Source organism: Acomys minous (assembly GCF_964271855.1).
Source record: "Acomys minous genome assembly, chromosome: 13".
NCBI lineage: Eukaryota > Metazoa > Chordata > Mammalia > Rodentia > Muridae > Acomys > Acomys minous.
Genome location: NC_140495.1, coordinates 105,630,595 through 105,653,823, shown reverse-complemented (window position 1 = coordinate 105,653,823; position 23,229 = coordinate 105,630,595). Strand labels below are relative to the sequence as shown.

At 50.3% G+C, this 23,229-nt stretch overlaps 1 protein-coding gene across 4 annotated transcripts in view; it reads left to right on the top strand.

The window, feature by feature from the left end:
• The window catches only part of PDE9A (phosphodiesterase 9A), an 89,230-nt gene that overhangs the window by 25,795 nt on the left and 40,206 nt on the right, over window positions 1–23,229 (top strand). For all 4 annotated transcript variants that reach the window (XM_084753703.1, XM_084753702.1, XM_084753700.1 and 1 more), the window contains exons 2-4: window positions 587–657; window positions 2,676–2,753; window positions 7,223–7,266. In XM_084753703.1, coding sequence (XP_084609829.1) covers window positions 587–657; window positions 2,676–2,753; window positions 7,223–7,266 — 193 coding nt within the window. The remainder of the gene's footprint in view (window positions 1–586; window positions 658–2,675; window positions 2,754–7,222; window positions 7,267–23,229) is intronic.

The following is a 23,229-nucleotide window of genomic DNA, read 5'->3' as shown; positions in this document are numbered from 1 at the left end:
CATCCTTGGTTTTGTGTCACACGCAACCCCAGTCACCACAGGCATGGAGAAGCAGGCGAGCGGTTTGCTTTCACCTAACAAAGGTAGTCAGTTTTTCTGTAATCCACACACACTGACCACATGAGAAGATGCCCATGTGACTTCCTAGAGCCCACAGTTTTGAAAAGTAAACATCAGTCCAAGCAGCAAGGAAGTGCCTGGAACCCGGCATTTCAATGGAAACGAGTTGCCGTTCTGCCACCTTGCTGCCTGTGAAGTGTGCTTTCTTGTGTGTGTGCATATGCACATGTGTGCACATGCATGCAGGAATCCAGAGGTCAGCCTTAGGTGATGATCCTCAAAAGCCACACATCCTGTGTTTTTGAGGCAGCGTCTCTCCCTGGCCTGATGCTCCCCACATAGGCTGGATGACTGGCAAGTTCTAGGAACCCTCCTGTATCTGCATCCCCCGTGTTGGTGTTAGAGGCATGTGACAACCCTTGGCTGTGTACATGAGCTCTAGGGGATTGAACTCGGGTCTTCATACTTACTCGCATGCACATTACTCACGGAGCCAACTCCCCAGCACCGCTTCTGTGTTTTGCAGGTGGTTTTCAGCAAGTACTGCAACTCCAGTGACATCATGGACCTGTTCTGTATCGCCACCGGCTTGCCTAGGTGAGTGTCCCCTGTGTGCTTGCTTCATGGTGAAGGCTGCCTTACCCCCACAGTGGGCCAGAGAAGGGTGAAGCTGCAAGTGGGGGGTTAGCAGGCAGAGGAATCCACCACACCCCATGGGAAGCTCAGTCCTGGCTCTGCTGACACCCCCCCACCCCCCCACCCCCCCACCCCCAGCAGCAGTGTCCAGCCACTGGGTTGAGCTCAGCAGAGCTCTGTCTACAGAGCTGGGTTTTCCCTTCCACTTGGTCACTCACTGTTGGGGGAGGAGGGTGGCTGTGTTTGGAGTTGCCCTGGCTTCAAATAACTAACTGTAAGCGCCTTTGCCCTCAGGGATGTTGTCCCCATCAGCATTTGACACGAGGCTTGCTTCAGAGTTGAGTTAAAAGCAGTAGCCTGGCCTACAGAATCCTCAAAATCCTCCTAGTTTCTTCCCTAAAGCCTCTGCTAGCATGGAGATGTTCTAATTTCGGGCTGATCCTTGCTAGTCTTCAAACCCCAAATCCTAAATTCTCTAAAGTCTGAAACCGTTTTAGCGCTGACCTGACACCAAAAGAGGAGAATGCTATACTTGACACTGTGAGATATGTCAACCAAAATGCAGAGTGAAATACACAGTTTGTGTGTTTAGACATAGGTCGGCTCCCCACAATATTGTATACCATATATTCAGGTAGCCTAAAGTCTTTAAAAAGAAAATCCCTGATCCTAAGCATTTTAGATAAGAGACAGTTGACCCATTTTAGCATCTATTTTCCATTAGAGAAGGTGTATGCCTGAAATGCTGGTATTTGAGAGGCTGAGGCAGGAGGATTGTGAATTAAAGACCAACCAGGACTATATATACAGTGAGACCCTGTCTCAGAACAACTGAAGAAATGAATAAGAGAAAAGAGAGGGTGAGGAGGAATGGCTTACTGGATAAAGATAAGATTGGGGTGAGTGGAGGTGAATGGGATGGAAGGATGATAAAAGCCTTTCATGGCCGGGTGGTAGTGGCGCACGCCTTTAATCCCAGCACTCGGGAGGCAGAGGCAGGCGGATCTCTGTGAGTTCGAGACCAGCCTGGTCTATAAAGTGAGTCTAGGACAGCCAAGCCTACACAGAGAGACCCTGCCTCGAAAAAAAACAAAACAAACAAGCAAACAAAAGACTTTCACAAACCAGCGAGGAAAGGCACTGAGGAGATGAAACCGAGTTCTGGAGGCTGCAGCAAATGACCGAGTGCAGCAAAAGCAGCTTTAGGCAGCATAGATTACGATCTGCAAAACATCTGCTGTGCGCACACTGTGAGATTAGGAGCTCATTTCTATTGTACCGATTTGAAAAAAAAAAAATTCACAGGCCTCTGGGGAACTGAATTGCAAGTCCCAGTCCCAGTAAGAAACCCTATCTCAAAATCCAAGGTGGCTGGTGCCTGAGGAAATGCCACAGGAGGCTGAGCTACCTCTGGCCTCAGGCTCGCACACAAGCATGCACTCGTCCCGGTGCACACAAATCAAAACACAATGATAAAAAAAATCACAGTTGAGGATCAGAGGGCTTCGTTTCCGTGGCAGAAGCCCCTTAGAGGAGAGGCTGGGAGAACTTTGACCACTGAAGTCGGCTTTGTGGGGGACAGGCTTAGGGCTTCTCCAAGGGCCCAGAAGCTTCGAGGTAGGTGGTAGTTCCTGTCTCTGGTCTACATTCGTTTTTGTGCTCCACAGCTTCCTTAATCTCCCAACTCAATAAATTAGCCATGCTCCAATTCCCACGTTAAAATACTTCAGAACTGACAGGCTCTTAGGATACGCTTGCCCTTTTCACTTGATTTGCTAAGGCGGGTATGGGGGGTGTCTACACCCTTGGCTAAGGTGGGTATGGGGGGTGTCTACACCATTGGCTAAGGCAGGTTGGGGGGTGTCTACACCCTTGGCTAAGGATACCTCTGGTCCCCAGTTCTCAGGCCCTTTGGGCTCTGTCACGTGAGCCCCATGCAAGTGTGTAGGGGGACCAGTGCTGACGTGAGTGTTTTGCAGGAACACCACCATCTCCCTTTTGACCACAGATGACGCCATGGTCTCCATCGATCCCACCATGCCTGCAAACTCAGAGCGGTAAGCGTCTCTTCCTGGGGTGTCTTACGGCTTCCATGTGCCATGTGCCAGGGAGTTTGCAATTTGGTTTTGTTTACTACTGCTGAAAAGTGTGAAGTTTCAGCAGGGATGGGAAGAGGCAGATGGGAGGCAGGAGGAGGCTCAGTTCACTCCTTCCTTCTTGTAAAACCATGTTCCATCCTCAGTGGGGCCCTGTGAGGAGGCCGTGTGCAGACAGGGAAACTGAAGAATGGTGTGTGTGTGTGTGTGTGTGTGTGTGTGTGTGTGTGTGTGTGTGTGTGTGTGTGTGTATGGACTGGGCTAGGAGCATAGCTCCATCCTGAAGGATCTTTGTGAGAGAACTAGGGTCTCCTGGGACTTTGTCTCCCCACTTCAGCCCTTACTGGAACATTCTGTGCATAGGAGGAAGGAAGGTGAGGCACAGAAGGCCAAGCGTAGCCGGTGGCTGTGTGTGCACTTGTAAGAATGAACAGGATAGCTGGAGCCAGTTGTCTGTACCCTCAGGGAGGACATGGAACGGGGCCCTGAGTGATGCCACCTTTCCAGGTGGCCTGGAAAGTCCCTAGGAGTCTCCAAGTCATATGTGCAAGATGTGCAGAACTTGAAATGTAGCCTCTGGGGTTGGCAGGGATGATTCAGCTGGTAAAGCGCTTGCACACAAGCCTAAGGACATGAGTTCAAGGCCAGAACCCATGTAAAGATGGGAGGAGAGAACAAATTCCACAAAGTTGTCTCTGACCCCTATCTTTTCATACACACACACACACACGCACACACACACAATCACACACACACACAAACACACACACAGGGGCCACCCTCCTCCATGCCGCTCTGCCTTGCCCCACCACTAGCCCAAATGTGCAGACTGAACACCACATTCGTGGGATGCTGGAAACCATCTCTCACATGCAGAGAGGGATGGAGCTTCATGAGGCTAGGCAGGTGTCTGATGTTACAGAGGTGCGGACACGGAGGCTGCGTGAAGCAGGACATGGGCAACACAACTGTGGGTTAAGACCTAAATGACCCAGGTCTGGTGATGACCACATGCCCTGAGTTACGGATAGGTGTGGTGCTGGTGCAGCTGCATGGAGATGGGAAAGTCACAGACTGTAGGCACGGTGGACCGTGCTTGCTGTCCCCAGGGTCTCCACGTCCTCCTGCACTTCCATCTCCCCCATCCCCTTCTTCCCAGCTTCTCCACCTGTCCAGAATGGACTCAGTATCTCATTCTGAGCTTGTGTGCTGTGACAGGGTTGTCAGCTCCATACTTGAAGGCTCCATGTGTGCCAGGACATATGTGGCCTAGAAAGTCCCCATCTGCTCTTCATGGGGGTTCCTGACCTAGAGGCGTGCATGTATGTGCTTTAGCATGCCTGTCTGTCAGGAAGATGTGCATCCACTCGCCCACACTGGTGGCTCAGTATAAACCAGGTCAGCTGAACAGTGGCTTTCATCTCCTGCTGGGCACTAAAACTGGCAAGATCTTTTAAAGGGACCTAGTTAACCCAGAAGCCCCTTGAAGAGTCATTCATCCAGATCTTTGTAAAAGTCTGCAAAGGGTTCTAGGGTGCAGAGTCTGGGGTGAGAACCACACGCCGCTGAGGGGAACCTCTAAAACTACCCTGCGCTTAGTTGTGGACCTGTGACCTGGAAGTTCTGCCCTCTGAGCCCAGGTAGTACCATTCTCAGGAGATACAGGACAGATCCTCTGGTCTATGTGACACACACCACACACCCCCGACTTTCCCACCCACAAACACAGGCCCATTCCTACCCCCACCCCACCCCCACCGTTCCATGTGGCCACATCACGCCTGATCGCTTGTGTCTATGTTTTTAACTTTCCCCACCTCGGAAGACCACACTGATCTTCTTCAGCTTGGACACATGGTCACCTCCCCATGTCCCAGCCTCCCTACTGGTGGCAGGGATTTGGCTGTAGGTGGCTGGTCTCATTCATACACTTGGAGCCCATTTCCTGTTCACAGGATGGGTTTTCCAAGACTCCCTAAATCTCAGAGGTTTCTGGCCAGCCACCTCCATCCTGGTCAGCGGGTAGCGGTCTCCATCTCTCATAGCTTCATGCCTTTGGGCTGTTTCTCTGCACCTGTCTCAAACCCCACGTCACAGCAGTGAGAGGAAAGGCCAGTAGGCTTCTGTTCTCATTTGGAGCTGGCAAGGCGCGGTGAATGGCCTGTTCCCCAGGACTGGTGAGAACAGACATATCGGAGCCTGGCCAAATGGAGCTACAGGTTTCCCCTCAGAGGGCTTTTTCTCATCCGGCTCCTTTTTCTGACCAAAGAATGTTCTAGGTTTGGCAGTGTCCAGCTCTCGGCGCTGCCTCTCGCGGGCCCTGCCCTTACTCTCTTGCTGGAGAAGGGGAACAGATGCTTGCATGGTGTGAGGAGAGTGGGGCATATGGTGCCGCATATGGAGAGTGGAGAGGGCCAGAACTGACACCGTGCATTTCTGACATAACACAAACACATCTTTGGTTTCCTATTTTAGCCAAGTTGTGAGACGTGCATCTTCCTGCTGGGTAAAGCAACCGGGCGCCAGCAAGGATGGATATACAAGCCATCCCTCGCTCAGCTCAGTGCACAGGCCTCCTAGATAGATGCCCAGCTGGCGCCAGGCTGCTGCCTCCCGAGACATCATCAAGGAAGACTATTGCCCAAGCAGTCAGATTGCAGACCAGACACGCAATGAAAGGCCAGGGTCATTTATCACCTCCGGAGCAGGAAGGGGGCTGTCACGTACATCATATTAACAGTGTTGAGGAAGAGAGCAAGAAAGGCTGTAACTCAGTTCAGAAGGATCCAAGAGTGTATTCAGTCCCAGAAGACACATCACTAGCTGTCCAGAACTGAGCCGAGAGGATTTGGGAACCAGGAGCCAAGACTAAACAAGAAGCCATGAGATGTAGCCAGGGAGCTCTGCCTGTGGCCTCAGGGTCTTTTTGTCTCCCTCCTTATCTCTTGCCAGTGGCATCAGACCAAAGCAACATGGGATGATGAACGGGTCGCCCATGCCAAAGATAGACACTGTAACAGTATTTCTGGGGGCTGGAGAGATGGCTCAGTGGTTAAGAGCACTGCCTGCTCTTCCAAAGGACCCGGGTTCAATTCCCAGCACCCACTTGGCAGCTCACAACTGTCTGTAACTCCAAGATCTGATACCCCCACACCAACGCACATAAATTAAAAAATTAAATAAAAAAGAAAGATAAAGTTTGTAAAAAAACAAAACAAAACAGTATTTCTGTCCCTTCAGCCAAAGGTTTTGTTTTGTTTTGTTTTATTATTTATACAGTATTCTGCCCACACGTGTGCCTGCCCAGCACAAGAAGACACCAGATCTCATTACAGGTGGGTTGTGAGCCACCATGTGATTGCTGGGAATTGAACTCGGGACCTTTGGAAGAGCGGACGGTGCTCTTAACCTCTGAGTCATCTATCCAGCCTCCTTTCTGTCCCTTCGGAAACCCACACTTGAACATGGGGCATCACTTCCCATTAACAGGAACATTTTGGCCTCGGTCACAGCCAGCTCCTACCACAGCAGGCTCTCAGAACAGCATGAGTGAATAAATCTGTGTTAAGCCTGAAGGTCCCTGGACTCGGATGGCTCATCTTGACACACTCCCTAACGTCATTGGCAAGACTGAGGGCCAGGTGTTCAGACTCTCACCCACGCCTGCATTGCAAGTGCACATCCTGCCCATGGCACCTCTTGGGGGGGGGGGGCGTCTCTAGCCTTGTAGCCATCTTGCTATCAAGTTGCAACTTCTGCTTAACTGCTGAGTGAAAACAAACAAACAAACAAACAAACAAACCCAACCCAAACGATAACCGACCAATCTCTCCTGAGGTTAGCACTGGGGGTTGCCCACGGTCGCCTGGTTTCCACTTGGTCTCGGATGCCTATTCCTGCCCTAGCCAGAGATCCTTAGATCAAATACAGAGCCTTTCCCTGCCGTCCAAATAGCCTGGGGTTTCTTCTGCCCGGCTTCAAACAGGCTGGTGACAGGGTCAGTGGCTCCAGTACAGACCTGTGAGCTCCAACAGTAATGAGAGGGAGCCAGTTTGCACTGGTTTGGGATAGAAGGCAAGGCTGTCAGAGTCCTCCGGTCCTACCGGATGCTGTCTCTCTGGGCCTCAGTTATATCGATGACAGAAATCTGCCTCATTATAATCAAGTGTGAACCTTCCGCTTCAGTTAGATGATACAGTTTTTAGAGTGAGAGTTTTGGTTAGGGGGAAAGGAGTGTTGGGGCAGAACATGAGCTCGGAATGCGCATGCGCGCAGGGCCTGGGGTTTCATCTCCAGCACCTCAAGAGAATAAGAAAGCAAATCACCAAGCTTAGTGGGCTTAATTGTAAAGGCGCCCTGGGGAGCGCTTATCACTGGCTGCAGCCAGTGCCTGTGGCAGCCACTCACTGCGACACTCTCTTCTCTTGCAGAACTCCTTACAAGGTGAGACCTGTGGCCGTCAAGCAGCTGTCTGGTAAGGCCCTGCTATCATCTCTTAAATAATGAGGGGGGGGGGGAGAGGATTCTAGTCTTTGCCGAGTGATGGAATGCATGCTGGTTAAATGTTTGGTTCAGCAGCCTGCTACCACTGCAGAATCCGAAACCTCGTGTTCCTGTCTAGGTGGCTCTTCTGAGTCCCCACCCTCACCCAGAGAACGTGATAGATACTGGGTGTCATTCCACCTCTTTCCACTTGGGTTCCCAGGCCCACAGCCATCTCCTTTCCTGTGGGCTGCAAAGGTCAGGCTGCCAGCCCACCAGGTTTCCCAGTCAGGCATAGGATTGAGTAAAACTCCTGTTTCTTTTTTTTCTTTCTTTCTTTCTTTCTTCTTCTTCTTCTTCTTCTTCTTCTTCTTCCTCCTCCTCCTCCTCCTCCTCCTCCTCCTCCTCTTCTTCCTCCTCTTCCTCCTCCTCTTCCTCCTCCTCTTCTTCTTCTTCCTCTTTTTTAATCACTTCTATTTGTTTGTGATTCGTACCTAATAAAATCTCTTATTTCAATGTGAGCACCTGGATGTGTTTTTGAGGAATCTGCACACTGGTGTCACCATTGATGAAATTGAGGTGTCCGTGAACCTCTCATGTGGCCTCTTGGCCGCCCCAGTCAGCAGCTGGCTTACTTTCGGAGACCATCCAACAGATGTGTTTCCCAGAGCTTGTGTGAGGTGTTAGGGGGAGGGGTGTAAATGTTTCTTTTCTTTTTTTCTTTCTTTCTTTCTTTTTTTTTTTTAAGACAGGGTTTCTCTGTGTAGCCTTGGCTGTCCTGGACTCGCTTTGTAGACCAGGCTGGCCTCGAACTCACAGCGATCTGCCTGCCTTATGCTTGGTTGTGTCCATACATATGGAGCCCGGACATCAACCTCCCGTCAGTGTCCTTCCCTGGTCCTCAGGAGTGTACACCTTGCTTCTTGAGACTTAATCTCTCATTATCCTGGGTCTGGCCGACTAGGGTAGGATGGCTGGTCAGTGAGCCCCAGGGAATCTTCCTTTCTCTGCCTACCCAGCATACCAAGTGTCGTCGTGTGCCACCACGCCCCGCTCTCTGTGTGGGTTCTGGAAATCAGTCTTAGGTTCTCATGCTTTTACCAACAGAGACACCTTTCTAGCAAAGTTTCATGGCGTGGGGCATGGGGTGTAGGGGGCGGGAATGCATGACCCAGGAAGTGACTCAGCATGATGCTTCTGAGACCCATTGGTGTGGTGAGCACCAACCACTGCACCTGGTACTTGTAACAGTCATCCTACACCCTATGTTTTCCATTCCTTTCTAGATGGACATTTGGGTCATTTTTTTTATGAGTCTAGCAGCTGTGGATTAAAGACTTGGCAGGGGTGGGGCTTGAGTGGGACTGTGGTGTCATGGGGTTAAGTATAAGTTTAACTCCATCAAAACCTGCTGCTTCCCTGGGCCATGGTAGTGCAAGCCTTTAACCCCAGCACTGGGGCGGCAGAGGCTGACAGATCTCTGTGAGTTCAAGGCCAGCCTGGTCTACATTGCAAATTCCAGGACAGCCAAGGCTACACAGAGAGACCCTGTTTCAAACAAACAAACAAAACCCAAAACCCTGCTGCCTCTCATCTCTTGACACCCTGCTCCAGCTGGTTCCTTTCTCATCCCTCTGGACTGGCAGCGTTTTGCATTCCAGTCACCCTGATGGCTACAGAAGTGGAGTGCACAATGGTTTTAATTTGTGGTTTTTAATTTAATTGGTGATTCCCTAATGATTACTGACCGCGGAGTGTCTCTGAGGTACCTGTTTCCTATTTGGTTTATGATATTTCCTGCTCAGCTCTTTTGGTAACTCATAGCTGCCGTTCTCCCACTTACGCAGTTGTGGATCTTCGTGGTGGGTTAAAGAGTCACACTTAGTGTTTATTCCTGTGGCTTTGATTAAATAACTCTGATAAAAGCAACTGAAGGAGAAAGGGTTTATTTCAGCCCACAGTTCAAGGTTACACAGTCCATTTTGGTGGGGTAGGGGCGGAGCGGTCAAGGCATCAGGAACTTGAAGTTGGTCACATAGCGTGCATAAGGTCCTGGGTTAAATTCCTACCACTATAAAAGATTTATTTTAAATCTCAGTTTTTAGTGCCTTTTAGTTTGTAAAAGATATAAATGGCTTTTATGCTGGAAAAGACAATCCTGATACTTACTCCAGAAAATAAAAAATTTTAAAACGAGGCTTTGTGTAACTTCAGAGCCAAGTCAGCCTGGTGGGAGCTGGGTTTTGACTCATTAACAAAAGTGAGAGCTGAGTGTGAACAGGGCCCCTGGGATATAAGAGCTGAGCTCCCTGGAGGGTTTGTGTAGGGCCAGTACGGAGGACACACGTGAGCAGCTGGGCCAATGCTGCTGAAGCTCCTCCCACAGCTGGGGTCTTGGGAGTTGCAAAGGACTTTGGGAAATAAATAGGTGCTGCAGAGGACCAAGGCCTGTGTGCACATTGTAGCTTCATGGTATCAGAGTGAGTGCACAGCGCATCCTAGCTTCATGGTGTCAGTGAATGGCGCAGCGAAGGGCAGCGAAGGATGCATCTTCTCAGTGGGCCAGAGTAAGACAGAACCAGAAAGCAGCTACTGCACGCCATGAGTGTGGGAGCAACCTGGGAGCAATGGCTTCTCTGAGAATGCCAGCAGTGTAGGGGTGGCAAGCAGCAAGGATGCAACTACAGGGCCATGAGTAGTAAACTTCTGCTTAACAGAAGAGGACAAGACTGTTGAGTGGTGGTGATACTCGCCTTTAATCCCAGCACTTGGGAGGCAGAGGCAGGCAGATCTCTGTGAGTTCCAGGCCAGTCTTTTCTACAGAGTGAGTTCTAGGACAGCCAAGGCTACATAGAGAAATCCTGTCTTCAAACAAGTAAATAAACAAACAGGGCAAGACTTTGCTCTTGGAGACAGAAGCAACCAGTGGAAATCTGGACCAGGCCTGGGTCTGCTCTGGCCTCCAGATCAACCTGGGAGCGCCAGTGCGAACTATACAGTAAGAAAGTACTCCTTTAATCCCAGCGCTCAGGAAGTAGAGGCAGGAGGATTGCTGTGAGTTCGAGGCCAGCCTGGTCTACAACGCAAGTCCAGGACAGCCAATGCTAACACGGAGAAACCCTGTCTTGAAAATAGTACTGGCTCCAAAGGTACTGTCTGTCTCCTCCCCCTAGAGATGTCAGCATCTCCCTCATGGATCAGCATCCTCTCCTCAGTCACATCCTGGTCAGTCTAACAGACTCTGGGTGCTAGGCAACCATTATCTTCTGAGGTACCAGTTTGAGGGCAAAGTCAGTATCCCAGACACAGCTGAAAACTAAAGGGCAGAAAAGGGGCTCAGCGGACCCGTGGAGCTGGTTTTTTTAGGCACTCTTGATTCTTCTACTGGCCCAACCCAACCTTCCCCTCCCCAACTCCCACTTCCATCCCACACCCAGCCTTTGCCCCAAGGCCAGTAATTAATCCAACTAGACAACCTTGGGGTTCTGGCCTGTCAGCAGCTCCAGTTGCCCCTCAACAGACAGGCCACACTCACTACAGCATAAGAGTTCAGAAGAGGAAGTAGAATTCTACTTCCAGCATAGGCTAACAGCAGCCTGGCCCCTACCTGCCCTTGCTAGGGGGCCACCTCCTGCTGAATGTCGGAGAATGCCCCACAAACAGACCTGAGGGACTGTGCCTTGCAAAAAGACACCAAGTTGGGCTGTTTGATACTTAAATATCCAGGAACCCCCTCAGAGAAGAGCATCTTTTTTGGTTTGTTTTTTGTTTTTTGAGACAGGGTTTCTCTGTGTTAGCTAGACTCACTTTGTAGACCAGGCTGGCCTTGAACTCACAGCGATCCACCAGCTTCTGCCTCCCGAGTGCTGCCATTAAAGGCGCACGCCACCACCGTCCGCCTGGCGAGAAGAGCATCTTTGAGAGCTAGCGTGACTTCAGAAGAAGGGGCAGGCCAATCTTGACCACAGAAGCACAGAGACTTCTCTAGAGCCCTAAACAGCCCCTGCTGGGTTGAGCCAGTCAGCCAGACTGACTTCTCTCTGCAAATGTGGCAGCCTATGTGAATATGGAAGTCTGTGTTTACCCCGCTGCTCAGGAGGCTGGGAAGGAGACGGCCTGAGCCTGAGATTTTTAAGATGAAGTTGGGCCACATAGACCTTCAAAAAAATAAATATAAATATAAATATATATATAAAAGAAAGGAAGACAGGAAGGAAGAGGGGGAGGAAATCCTTTTACCTAGCCCCCAGAGGACAGTCTTGCTTCTAGATCATTTCTTCTCTTATGAGGGAAATAAAGTTACTAGCCAAGACAGAAGCTGTAGGACAGGCTTTTATATATCCTTCTTTATGTCACTGGAGCTCATTCTTTTGGAAAAACCTCCTGTTGTCAGCTACTTTTATCCCATTTAAGTAGCTCAAGTTCAAGTGTTTCTCTATGACAATATATACTGTTGTGGTTGACAGACCATTGCAGCATGCCTGTCTGAGAGAGACATGTACGTCGGAACAGTAGGCTCATGTCAGTCCTGAGACCTCAGACTCACAGAGAAAGGACCACTGTGTGGCCCTATGAGCGAAGCAAGGTTCTGAGCTGCCCTCAGGTGAACGCCAAGGCTCTGGCTGCCACACCCCACAGTGGGCACAAGGAACCAAAGTCCTCCTTCACTTCTTGCCCGAGACAAGATGCAAAGCAAAACATGTCAGACTTTCTCAAGATGATGGCACCTGTTGTGCCCCTGTGTCCCCTAGAAGAGCTAGCTGTGGGCCCATGGTTTTCTCACGACCCAGCAGCTGTTGACACTGAACCTGGGGACAGTACCTTTAATTTCTTTCTTTCTTTCTTTTTTTTTTTTTAAGATTTATTTGTTATTATGTATACATTCTCTGCCTGCATGTACACCTGCAGGCCAGAAGAGGGCATCAGGTCACATTACAGATGGTTGTGAGCCACCATGTGTGTGCTGGGAATTGAACTCAGGACTCTGGAAGAGCAGTCAGTGCTCTTAACCTCTGAGCCATCTTTCCAGCCCAGTGCCTTTAGTTTCTGAACTAGAAATGGCCCTGCGGAGGGCTTGTAGGTTCTGTGTGCCCCCCTCCATTTCCAGTCTTCCCCAAGAGTCCAGACAGGCCTGGGCAGCCACACTCTGCCAGCCTGGTGTCCAGCTGCTTACGACAGGTCCCATGGAGGCCTTTGCATGCCATGGACTCCACTGAATATGGCTTGGATGCTCTTGCCTCCAGGCTAGAGTATAGGGGAGGTCCAGAGCTTTGTTTACAGCAGCTTTATTGTTACTGTTTTTTCAAAAGGACAGAGGGCAGGGTACAGATGACAGGTGGCCAGTGGTAGATAGTGTTCAGAACTGCTGCTGGGGACAGGTGATCTGTCCATAGGCACATCTCGTCCCCCTTTCTTGTGGAGAGTGAAGGGTAGAGGTGGGTCTTTGCTGGAAATCTAGGAAGGACCAGGTCAAAGGGTCCACATGTGCCTTGCCATCTGTATGTGCTACCTATGTCCTCGAGTGTAAAATTTCACCCTGGGCCTGCTCCCACACACTGCGTGCATAGAGTGTCCCAGTGGCAACCCTCGGAGCCCCGGAAGGTGTCTCTGAGAAAGTTTCGGAATGTCTGTGGAGCATCCATGGAACTCCAGGCACTGCCAGACCAAGCATTCTGCCAGATCCACATGGACTAGAAAAAAAGCAGCCCTGTCAGTTTAGTGTGCACGCCTATCTTAGAAGACAGAGGATGAAGGAGATCCCTCAGGAATTTGCATTCGGCTTTCCTGTTTGCTCAAGACACAATTTGCATGCTATTACACCGATGGTTCAGCATTCAGTGGAGACGTTTTTTTTGTCTGCATGTATTTTGTTGTGCATCCATTACTGCTGTTTATTCCCAAATGTTTCCATCACCCCAGAGAGAGGCCCCGCCCACCTGTGGGCCAGAAGTCTTCATTTTCACACCCCTCCCCTCCCAGGCTCCGGCAGCCTCTAGCCTGCATTGCTTGATCCCCAGTGTTTCAGATATGCTACGGTAGCATCTGGGTACATGTCTTGCAGTTAGCTTGGGGTCCACGCATGCTGTGTGGCATGAAGCTACTTCCATTCAATTTAGAGCTGGGCGATGCTGCCTCATGTGGATGGGCCACATTTTGACCCCTTTCATCAGGGGACACACCTGGGGGTTGTAGCTATTGTTAGCAGGACTGCTCTGAGTTTTCCTGCCTTTTTGCACCACGTGCTGCGTTGAACTGTTTTGAGACATACAGGGGGTTGAGTAAATGGGTCAGTCTTCTTAGAAGTCTAATCGCCATTGAAGGAAGGTCTTGAGAACGGTAGAGCAAAGCATAGGAGATACTACTGGTGCTCCAGGCCCACTGATCCTTAAAGACCCCTTATCTCAATGGACAGTTCTCAAACCCACCAGATGCATCCTTCCTTCTCCAGCCCTGTGTCCTCCGTCTGAGGGCTTCCTCTGCTCAGGGAAGACCAGGAGTGCTAAGTAGCCACCAGTCCAGACAGCTTCTCCCAGAGGACAGCCAGTGTAGTAGCCCAAAGGGACCTGATCTTCGTATCTCCCTAGTGGTTGCTTCCTCATGGATGTGCCTTTGTGCCCCCTCCCTTGGAGGACTTTCTGGATGACCTCCCTAAGTGATCTGCAGATCGGATCACTTTTGTGCAGCCCAGACTTAGAGCTTTGGACTGGGGGGGTGGGGGTGGGGGAGGGGGAGGGAGGAAATAGGAATCTAAGAATAAAGGGCCCATCTGATGCTGCATTCATCTGCCAGCTGGATGAAGTGGCCTTAGGAAAACTACCTCCCCTCGCCCCTGAGCTCTCATTTCCTGTGCAGAACAGGAATTAAAATAGACACCTCAGCAGGGTTCTTCAGAGAGTAAATGATGTAATTTATGCAAAATGCCTACCGAGGGCCTGCCACTTAGCAGTGCTCAATAAATGGTAGCTATTGTTTAAAGTAACCTCGAGGGCATTGTCCAATGGGCAAAACCTTGTCTCAGTGAAACTGCAGGAGCAGGGACGATCCCCCAGGGCTAAACTGACACAAGTAATGTGGGATCTGCTTTCTCTCAGAAGCCAAGTTTCTGCTCCAAATTTGAGCGCAGATGTGTGGCTTGTGAGCAATAATAATGCTTCTTAATAATATTTTCTATATTTAGTACAGTTTCAGCCCAAAGCATTAAGGCTTTTAGGCTTCATAAGCACACCCTGAGTCATCCTTGCCTGCATTATTTTTTAAAACAACAAATAGGGCGCATCGTATAAAATGCAAAATAACTTCCTGAAATTGCATGCTCGAGCTTGGGGTGGTCTAGCTGGCTAGGGCAGCAGCGTGCCACTGCCAGAGATGTGGGTGGCAAGCAGTGGAGCAGAGGCCTCCAGAATGTGTGTCCTGACTGCAGGATTTCTTTTGGGTAGGAAGGGCGCTGGCATCTGAACACTGCTAGCACTTCCGGCCCATGCGTGGTCCCACTGTCCCACGTCCTGAGGCATTCCTGAGATGCAACAGAACACAGATCGAACCTGAATGCGGAGTTCCAAAGAGTGCCGTGTGAGGAATTTTATAAAGGCTAGGTAGCCATCACCCAAGTCAAAACGGAATTTCTATCAACCTTGAATGCTTTCCTAGCCCCCCTCCCCCACCCCACACACATTGTAAGAATACACCATCTGTGCTTGTATTGCCAGCTCCCTAGGGCCACTAGGATAGAGTCCTACTATGTGCCACCCACTGTGATGTCAGGACTCTCTTGTTCAGTGTCACAGTCTCCAGATTCACAGGCTTTTGACCATGTCCCTGTTGGTGAGTGGGCTTGCTCTCTAAGCCCCTGTGGGTAGACATGGGGGGGGGGCGAGCGTAATTTCTAATGTGGGTCCCAGCTGCTATGGTCACTGTGAAGGTCTAACTGTGGACACGCTTGCAGACATTGTATCCTGGGTGCAGCCTGGGAGCAAGAGTGTGCCTTGGATGTGGGTTAACCGCCCACGTGCCTGGAGATGGAACTAGGCCCTCCTAGTGTTGTTTGAGGTGATCTCAGGAAATCCTTGGGGAAAGGGGAAACCGAGGCAAAGAAGGGAGGTGAGCTCCTGAGGAGGTGGCCTTTGTAGGCAGATGCAGCTCAGTTGCTCATTGTCACGATGCCTGCTTCTTTCATAGCCACGCAGCAAGCTTGTGAATCTCAAACTTTGAAACATTCAAGTAGGTGTGAGAGCCATTGCATCTCTGTGTAGCCTTGGCTGTCCTGGACTCACTTTGTAGACCAGGCTGGCCTCGAACTCACAGCGATCCGCCTGCCTCTGCCTCCCTAGTGCTGGGATTAAAGACGTGCGCCACCACGGCTTGCAGCTGCTTGTGTTGTTTTTATTATGGCTTGCTGTAGGAAACTATAATCTGGGTGGTGTAGGCAGAAGGTTATTGTGTAATTCAAATGCTGGTTTCTGTCCCCATCAATGTCCTGCGACAATCCTTGTTCTGAGAGTCAACTGTATCAATGTTGTGTAAACACTGCTCCCCAATTGTTCCCTGACATGCCAATAAAGCAGTTTACAGCCAATCGCTGAGCAGGGGAGAGAGTAGGGCTGGGCTTCCTGCCAGCCAGGGGAGGAGGAGTTAGAGGAGGAAATAGGGGATTAAGTGACAGGAGAGGTCCCAGAGACATGAGAAGGAGCTGGAGCAGAAAGTCACAAAGTGCAAGTATCTCTAGGATGTACCCTGGGAGGAAGCCAGTTTAGCTTAGAGGGTTAAGAATAGAGTGAATAATGCTCAGGATTGTACTGTGAAGCTTGTTAAAATAATACAATGGAGTCTCAATTACTTAGGTGATAGCTGGGTTAAGAGAGAAACTGAGAAACAAAAACAGTTTTATAAAAATAACTGTAACAGGGTAGCTTTCATTTGTCACACATAGTGTGGCATGTTTTTGTCAGGTCCTGGTGTGTAGTTTCCATCCTCCCACCACCACTGTCTTTTTCATGCTCTTAATAAGGTTATCAGAGGAGCAGAGGTAGTTAATTTGATGAGATTGGATGTTAAAACATTTTCCTTTACATTTAGTACTCCCTTCACCTCTCAAGGATGCTTTTGTTTTAAGCTGTGATCCATTTCAAATCAATTAATGGAGGGGTCACCACCACACTTCTCTCTAAATACACCTGGGCTGTGGCAGCCAGGCTTGCCAGAGAGCCTGCCCCTGCTCCCATTGGTACCTTTATGGAAACAGATTGCCACTCAGCAGTGGTGAGAAAGAACTGTCAGGCCCCTGCTGGGCATGGTTAGAGCCTAGCCCCTCTTCCCTTATAACCATAAGGTAAGTTTACAGTCTTGCCCAGTGCGTACGGCCTTGCCCCTTAGCATGGCGACTAGATCACATTAAGTCAGGAGTTGGGGGCTTCCTTCCATCACCTGAAAACCTGCAAAAGTTAAAAACTGTCTTTGTCTCTGGGGAACTGAAGATTGTGTTGCTTCTTTCAGGCCCCTCCCCCATGCTATGTTTGACAGCTGTCTCTCTTAAGGCAGCCCCTCCCGGGGTTTTGGAAGGAAGCCTCTTTCTTCTCCCTCTGGGCCCCATTGTGCTGCCTCTGCTGTGTTTTCCCATTGCTTTCCACCCTAAGACTACCAGATCTTGCCCCTCCCCTATGGTCATGAGTTCTGTCTGTCTGTCTGTCTGTCTGTCTGTCTGTCTGTCTGTCTGTCTCTGTCTCTGTCTCTCTCTGTTGCTCTCTGTCTCTGTCTCTCCCTGTCGCTCTCTCTATGTCTCTGTCTCTTTGTCTCTCTATTACTCTGTCTCTGTCTCTCTGTCTCTGTCTCCTTTTGCCTCTCTGTCTCTCTGTCCCTGTCTGTCTGTCTGTCTGTCTCTCTCTCCCTCTCTCTCTTAATAAAGCTCACTCTGAAACAACTTCATATGTGCTCCTTTCCCAAGTTTTCCTTTCCCATCTGCCACCCTGATTTCTAGCACTGGCATCTGTACCAAGCTAGCTACATGGTTTGGGCAGGGTGAGCCTCAAACATTTGTCTTCCTTTTGGGTTGATTTTATTATTTTCTCCATTGTCAATTTTTTAAAAAACAGTGTAAGAAAAGGATCTACAACAGTCATTGATTATGAGTACTTTCAACGTATTGGTAGATTTGGGGTACATTGACATGTCTTACCATATTGAGGCTCCCCACCTATGAACATGAGACACACACACCCCCCCCCCGGGGAGTCTCACCTAATGTCTCAACCAAGGCTTCAGGACAGGAATTTTGCGCATGCACACACACACTCACACGTGCGCACGCACACACACACACGCACACACAGCTATGCTCTCTCTCTCTCCGTCATCTCTTTCAGCCTCATTTCGCCCTCCCCGCCCCCTCCCCCTGCCCCCAGCTTCTGCTGGCCATGTTCAGTCTACTGCTTTCTCTCCCTGCTCTGGACTCTCCAGACGCCTCTGGTAATTCTCTCCCTCCTGTCTATGACAAAAACTTTCCCCTTACCTGTACCACGGAGCAGTCTAACCATCAGGTTATGCAGGCTTGGCCTTGCGGGGTGCTCTTTTTTTTGTTTTGTTTTGTTATTTTCCCTTTTCTCCTGCTGCTGGTGCTGGCTGGGCAGATGTTCCACATCCCTCACACCCCATCTCACACCTGCTCCCCGCTCTTCACCTGCCCTCCAGCATCGCTTGTAGCTGCTACCATAAGCAGTGCAGTTTCCACCTTATTTTAAACTAAGACTTGATATTTTCATATTGATAACAAAGTTGAGTGATATGTTCCTACGCGCCACCCCCCCCACACACACACACACAGAGCGATGGACACGTCATCCTCACTAGAGTCCACAGTTCACTGCAGGCCACTCTTGGCTTTGCACAGCCTCCAGTCCTTATGAGTCCATGACACCGTGTGTTCCCCCAGTGCAGCTGTGTAGTGAATATCTTTAACCTCGGATGCTTCCAGAAGTGTGGTGGCACCTATAACCCCATCAGCTCAGGAAGCTGAGTGTGGAGGATCATTGAGCCTGGCATTTGAGAGTCAAGCCCACCCGGGGTCAGGGTGGGATGGGGGTGGGGAATCTATTTCCACCGCTCCTTGTTCCCTCCCACAATCCTCTTCCCTGGCTCCGCGGTTTTTTCCTGTTCTAGAGCGTTGTGTAGTTGGAACCATGCAGACCCCAGCCTTTCAGACCAGTTGCTTTTCCTTGTTGCTGGGCAGTTGGGGCCCTTTCTCTGCCTTTTCCTGACTCTCCAGCGCCATCGAATCTCTCATCCGTATGTATCGATGTTTGTTCCTCAGTTTCTGCCGCGGGCAGGTTGGTGGCTTCTAGCATGGGCAGTTACAGATGCTGCCTCTGTGTACACCCCTGCACAGGTTCTTGGGGGAGAGGCAGGCAAAGTGTCCTGTGCACCTGAAATGAGGCAGACCATATAGAACGTGACAGGCCTCCATCCCCCACCCCCACCCCAAGAACTATGCTATATACACACCCCCATGCCATGGGCAGATCCAAACCACCAAAGCAGTTGCCAAAACTCTGCAGATTAGCTCCAGAGCCCTTGGCACCTTTCCTTGCTTTATTACTGAAATGCCCTCTTGCCAGTCCTTTAGCTGAGGAGAGAGTGTGTGGTTTCCCAGCAGGGCAACCTGCGACTTTAAGAAGCACCAGGCAAAGTCACTGTTAATCATATAACTTTATTGTCCTCCTGGGTCATAAAGGAAGTGTGTCCTCCGTTGTCCCCCCCCCCACTTCCAACTTCTCCCCCTCCTTCTGAATGTCAGTTTTATGGTGCCCAATAAACAATGAGCAGCCAGTGACCCTGCCAGCCTTAAAACATCCCCACAAGCTGTTTTGAAGGCAGGCTGGTCGGAGGGCAGCTGCAGGGGCTGAGAGAGACCCCTCCTCACAGGAGGTGAGTCTGTCCCTCTTAGTTCCCAGGGCAAGGGCGGGAGTGGCGGTCCATGTTCTGGCTCTCTCTGTTGCGGGGGTGACGCTGAGAGGGAAAATAGCTGCCCGTTCTTGTCGTCAGGGCCTCTGGGAGGGTTGTCTCTTTGAGTCTAAGGATTAAGGCTTATTTTCTCTAATGTGGTGGTGGTGGCGATGATGATGACACCCCAGTGGGGTAGATGGTTCGTTATTGTTGTTGTTGGGGGCTTGCTTTGTTTTGCTTTCGGTTTGCCTGCGCTTTGGGACGTGTCTGTTGAGTGCATGCAGCTGAGAGAATGCTCAGAGCCCCATCTGCTGCCTCAGGCTGGCCCATGGCTCACTGTCACCTCACCATCTGAATAGAGGAGTGGCGGGCACAGTGGAGTCGGGGGCCATTGCTGCCTGCCAGGTGAGGCATGGCGGCGTGCCCTTTGTTCTCTGTTTGGGGAATGATCTCATCATGTAACCCATTCTGGCCTCGCATTCAGCATCCTCCTGCCTCAGCCTCCCCTGGTGTATGCATGTCAGCACTTTTAGCACCCCTGTAGTTCTTAATGCTGTTTCTACAGGGTCAGAGAGCTGGGGTGTAGGAGCCTATGCTGGCACCCCAGGCCTTCCACCTCCATGCAGAAGACTGGGACAGGAAAGAGGCGATATGTGCAAACCAGGTCAGGTGTTAGGAGATGAAAAAAAAAAAACCTGACAGAGCTGTTGTCCTGGTCATCTCAGTACACAAAGAACTTTGAGTCATCAGACCTCTGGCCCCACACTATCTGCATGTGGTGTACGATGGCTCCCTGCGACAGAATCACAGACTTTGCCAGCCATCCCTTTAACCAAATCCTTATGTTCTGCCGCCGCCGAAGGACAGAAGTCCAGGGCAGGGCCGGGAATTGTCTGAAAACACAGAACACAATTCCTGGAAGAAGTGGGCGAGGCAGGGCCAGGTTCCTTGAGTGTCCCCTATAATCCAAGTTGGAGTCAGACTTCAGACTCTGCCATGGTCCGCTGCTTGGGGAAACCCCACAGAGCAGGGCACACATCCCGCTTGTACCTATCCTGAAGTCAGCTCTAAGTCAGTGATCTGACGCTGCTGGGTTGTCAGAACATCCTCGAAGCTGGACCCCTGCTGGGCCCTCTTAGAGTGTCCTAAAGTAAAACTCAGTATTCCTGTGCTGTATATGAGATCCCCAGCTCCCAGCAACATTGGCTCAGGAAGTCTGTAGACACAGCAGCCAGTAGGAGCTTAAGGCATCGACAGGCAAGAAGCTGCCTGGCCTGCTGCGGCTGCACACATGCCTCCTCAGCCTGAAGGAAGCTACCGTTTGGAATATTCAAGGCCTTTGCTGCTCTCATTACCTGGGAGTGCCACCAGCTCCCCTGCACTCGCAGGAGCCTGGGGCAGCGGGTGGGTGATCTGTGTAGCGTGCTGCTCGGCTTCTGGGATTTCTCTAGGAAACAAATTGCCTGTGAACATCAGCTTGTTCTCCCGTGGGTCTATCTGTCAGGCTCAGCACCAGTTAAACTGACTCCTCCCCTCGGACTCTCTCCTTCTCTCCTTTGCTTAAAACACTGAAGTCCAGAGGGACCCCAAAGAGATGACAGTTGCCTGCAGCTATGACTTAGGAGCATTTTTGGCTACGGCTGACTTTTCTCGGAGCTACTGAGAGATGTCCTCAGAATGAAATGCTTTGCACGTGCGTAAACTTCCTCAAGTTGGTTTGTGCCTCGAAGCCTAGGAAATTGTGATTGGTGTTATCCACAGTAGTGAATCCGCTGGCAGGGTATGGCTTTGCCACCAGGTTGGGAATGACAAACACTTGGCAATCGAAAACTGTTTGCCCCCCCCCAAATCTAGGGGGGTTTAGGCTCCCTAAGGGAATAAAGACAAATAATGCATGCAATTTTTTTTCTCACGAGGAAACCAAAAATCTTTTCAAAAGATGACTGGAAGGTAAAAAGAAATGATTATTAAGGAAGCAAACGTGGTGAGGTGGAGGGGACGAGAGGATGGGAGAATGTGGTCAAAGCACGAATGTGTGCAAGTGTGGAAACGTGACAGCGAACACCCTCAATCGCTGCAGAGGTGCACTTGTAATTACAACGGAAAAGAGCACCTGATAGACTTTGCAGGCAGACCCAGGCTGCCCTGGCTGGCAGGGGTTTCCTAAGCATCCCATTGTCCCAAAGATGCTGACACGCCTCAGAAGGGCAAGCCACGAGAGATGTTAGAGCAAACCTCGGCTGTCAGCAGAGACAAGAGCAAAGGTCCTGGCATTTGCCACGGGCCACACATGCCCTGAGGGCTCTGCCCATTGTTCCTCTCTTGCTTTCAAGTTCTGAGTCCGCTGGGAGGAAACAGTGCCAGTGCAGGACTCCCTGTGATGGTGGACACCACTTCCGGATCAGGCCTGTGTTTATGGACATGTCGGTGGCTGGCTGTGCTATGTGGGATTTTTTTTTTTTCCTCTTGGAGAGGAATCCATTCTTTGCACTCTGCATAAACGACCCGGTAAGCTCTTTGTGCTGAGTTGTACGTACCGTGCGGAGTGAATGCTACAGCCCAGCGGGTGTGTCACTCATTTTGTTTCTGAACAAAGAGACCATAAGAGAACCCGAGAGACGCTGGCATGGGTTATAACTGGGCTAAGGTTTAGCCTTAACCTAGCCGGGAATACCACATGCCCAAGCACTGATTTCTGCTTATCCTAAGAATCAAATTCAAGTATAAAAATACTGTGAGACCCAAGGGAGTACATACCCCCAAATCCAACCAACAGCTCTCCATTAACTCTTTTTTTAAGAAGTTATTTATTTTTATTTTATGTGTATGACTGTTGCCTGCATGAACGCTTGTGTGCCACTTGTGTGTCTTATACCCAAGGAGGCCAGAAGAAAGGTATCAGATTCCCCTGGCACTGGTGATATTGAAGTGGTGAGCTACCATCATGGGTGCTGGGAACCAAGTCCCGGACCACCTCTAGGCACACGGAGCGCCCTTTATCTCTGAGGCGTCTCTCCAGGCTTCCTTATTTTTTCATCCCGTTCTGAAGTGCTCTTGGAGAGCACTTCAAATGCACACGCTCATGAGAACACAAATGGGGAGGCAGCCGAGCCACCTTTCCCAGCTCACCTTGCACAACCCGCAGCACAGTGACCCAGCCAGCTATGCGCACCGGCACACGCAGATGCGCAGCTCCCCTTCCCCACCCCTCCTGCCGCCCTTCGGTAATCACCTCCTTTCTGAACTCACTTCCTCCCTGACCCCTGGTTGCTCGTAAGTCTGAGATCATCAGCTTTCTAACTTTGTCACCTAGAACATTGAGTGAATACAGTCACCCAAGTAATTTGGGAGATTAGCTGCTTCGCTGGGCGCTAGTACTCTCATCCGCCCAAAGTGTTCCTATAGAAATAAGTTCTTTTTATGGCTGTATAGCGCTCCCTGTCATTGGAGGAGCACAGTTAGTTGTGCTCCTTGAGGATGTATGGCTTGCTTCCAGGTTGGGACCATTCCCAGTCAAGTTGCTGGCACACAGGTGATTATGGGAGTGTAGGCTTTGCTCCCTCTGCCTGGAAGGTCAGCTACACTTTTCCATAGGATCTCCATGGCTACCAGCAGAGTATGAGTGACCCAGGCTTAGTCCTCCCCAGCCCTGGGTGTGGTCGGTTTTTTTTTTTTATCTTAGTCTAAGCATTTTGATTTTTGTTTCTTAGTGACTCCAGGTGCCCCATCCTCACACCCGTCTGCACACAGTCAGTCACGTGTCACCTCTTACCCATTCTCAGCAGTTGTCCCCTGCTGTGGAGTCATGACAGCTTTTCACACACACTTTATTTGAACCGTTGTCAAATACACCATTTGCAAATATTCCTCCTGAGCTGCAGATTATCTTTTCTCTTTTGTGGGGTAGCATGACTTATTTTTACTTATTTTACTTAATTTTTATTTTTAAATACATCTTGGTCATCCTCTGACAGCTCTTTCCAGATCCACAGCCACCTACCCAACACACACACACACACACACA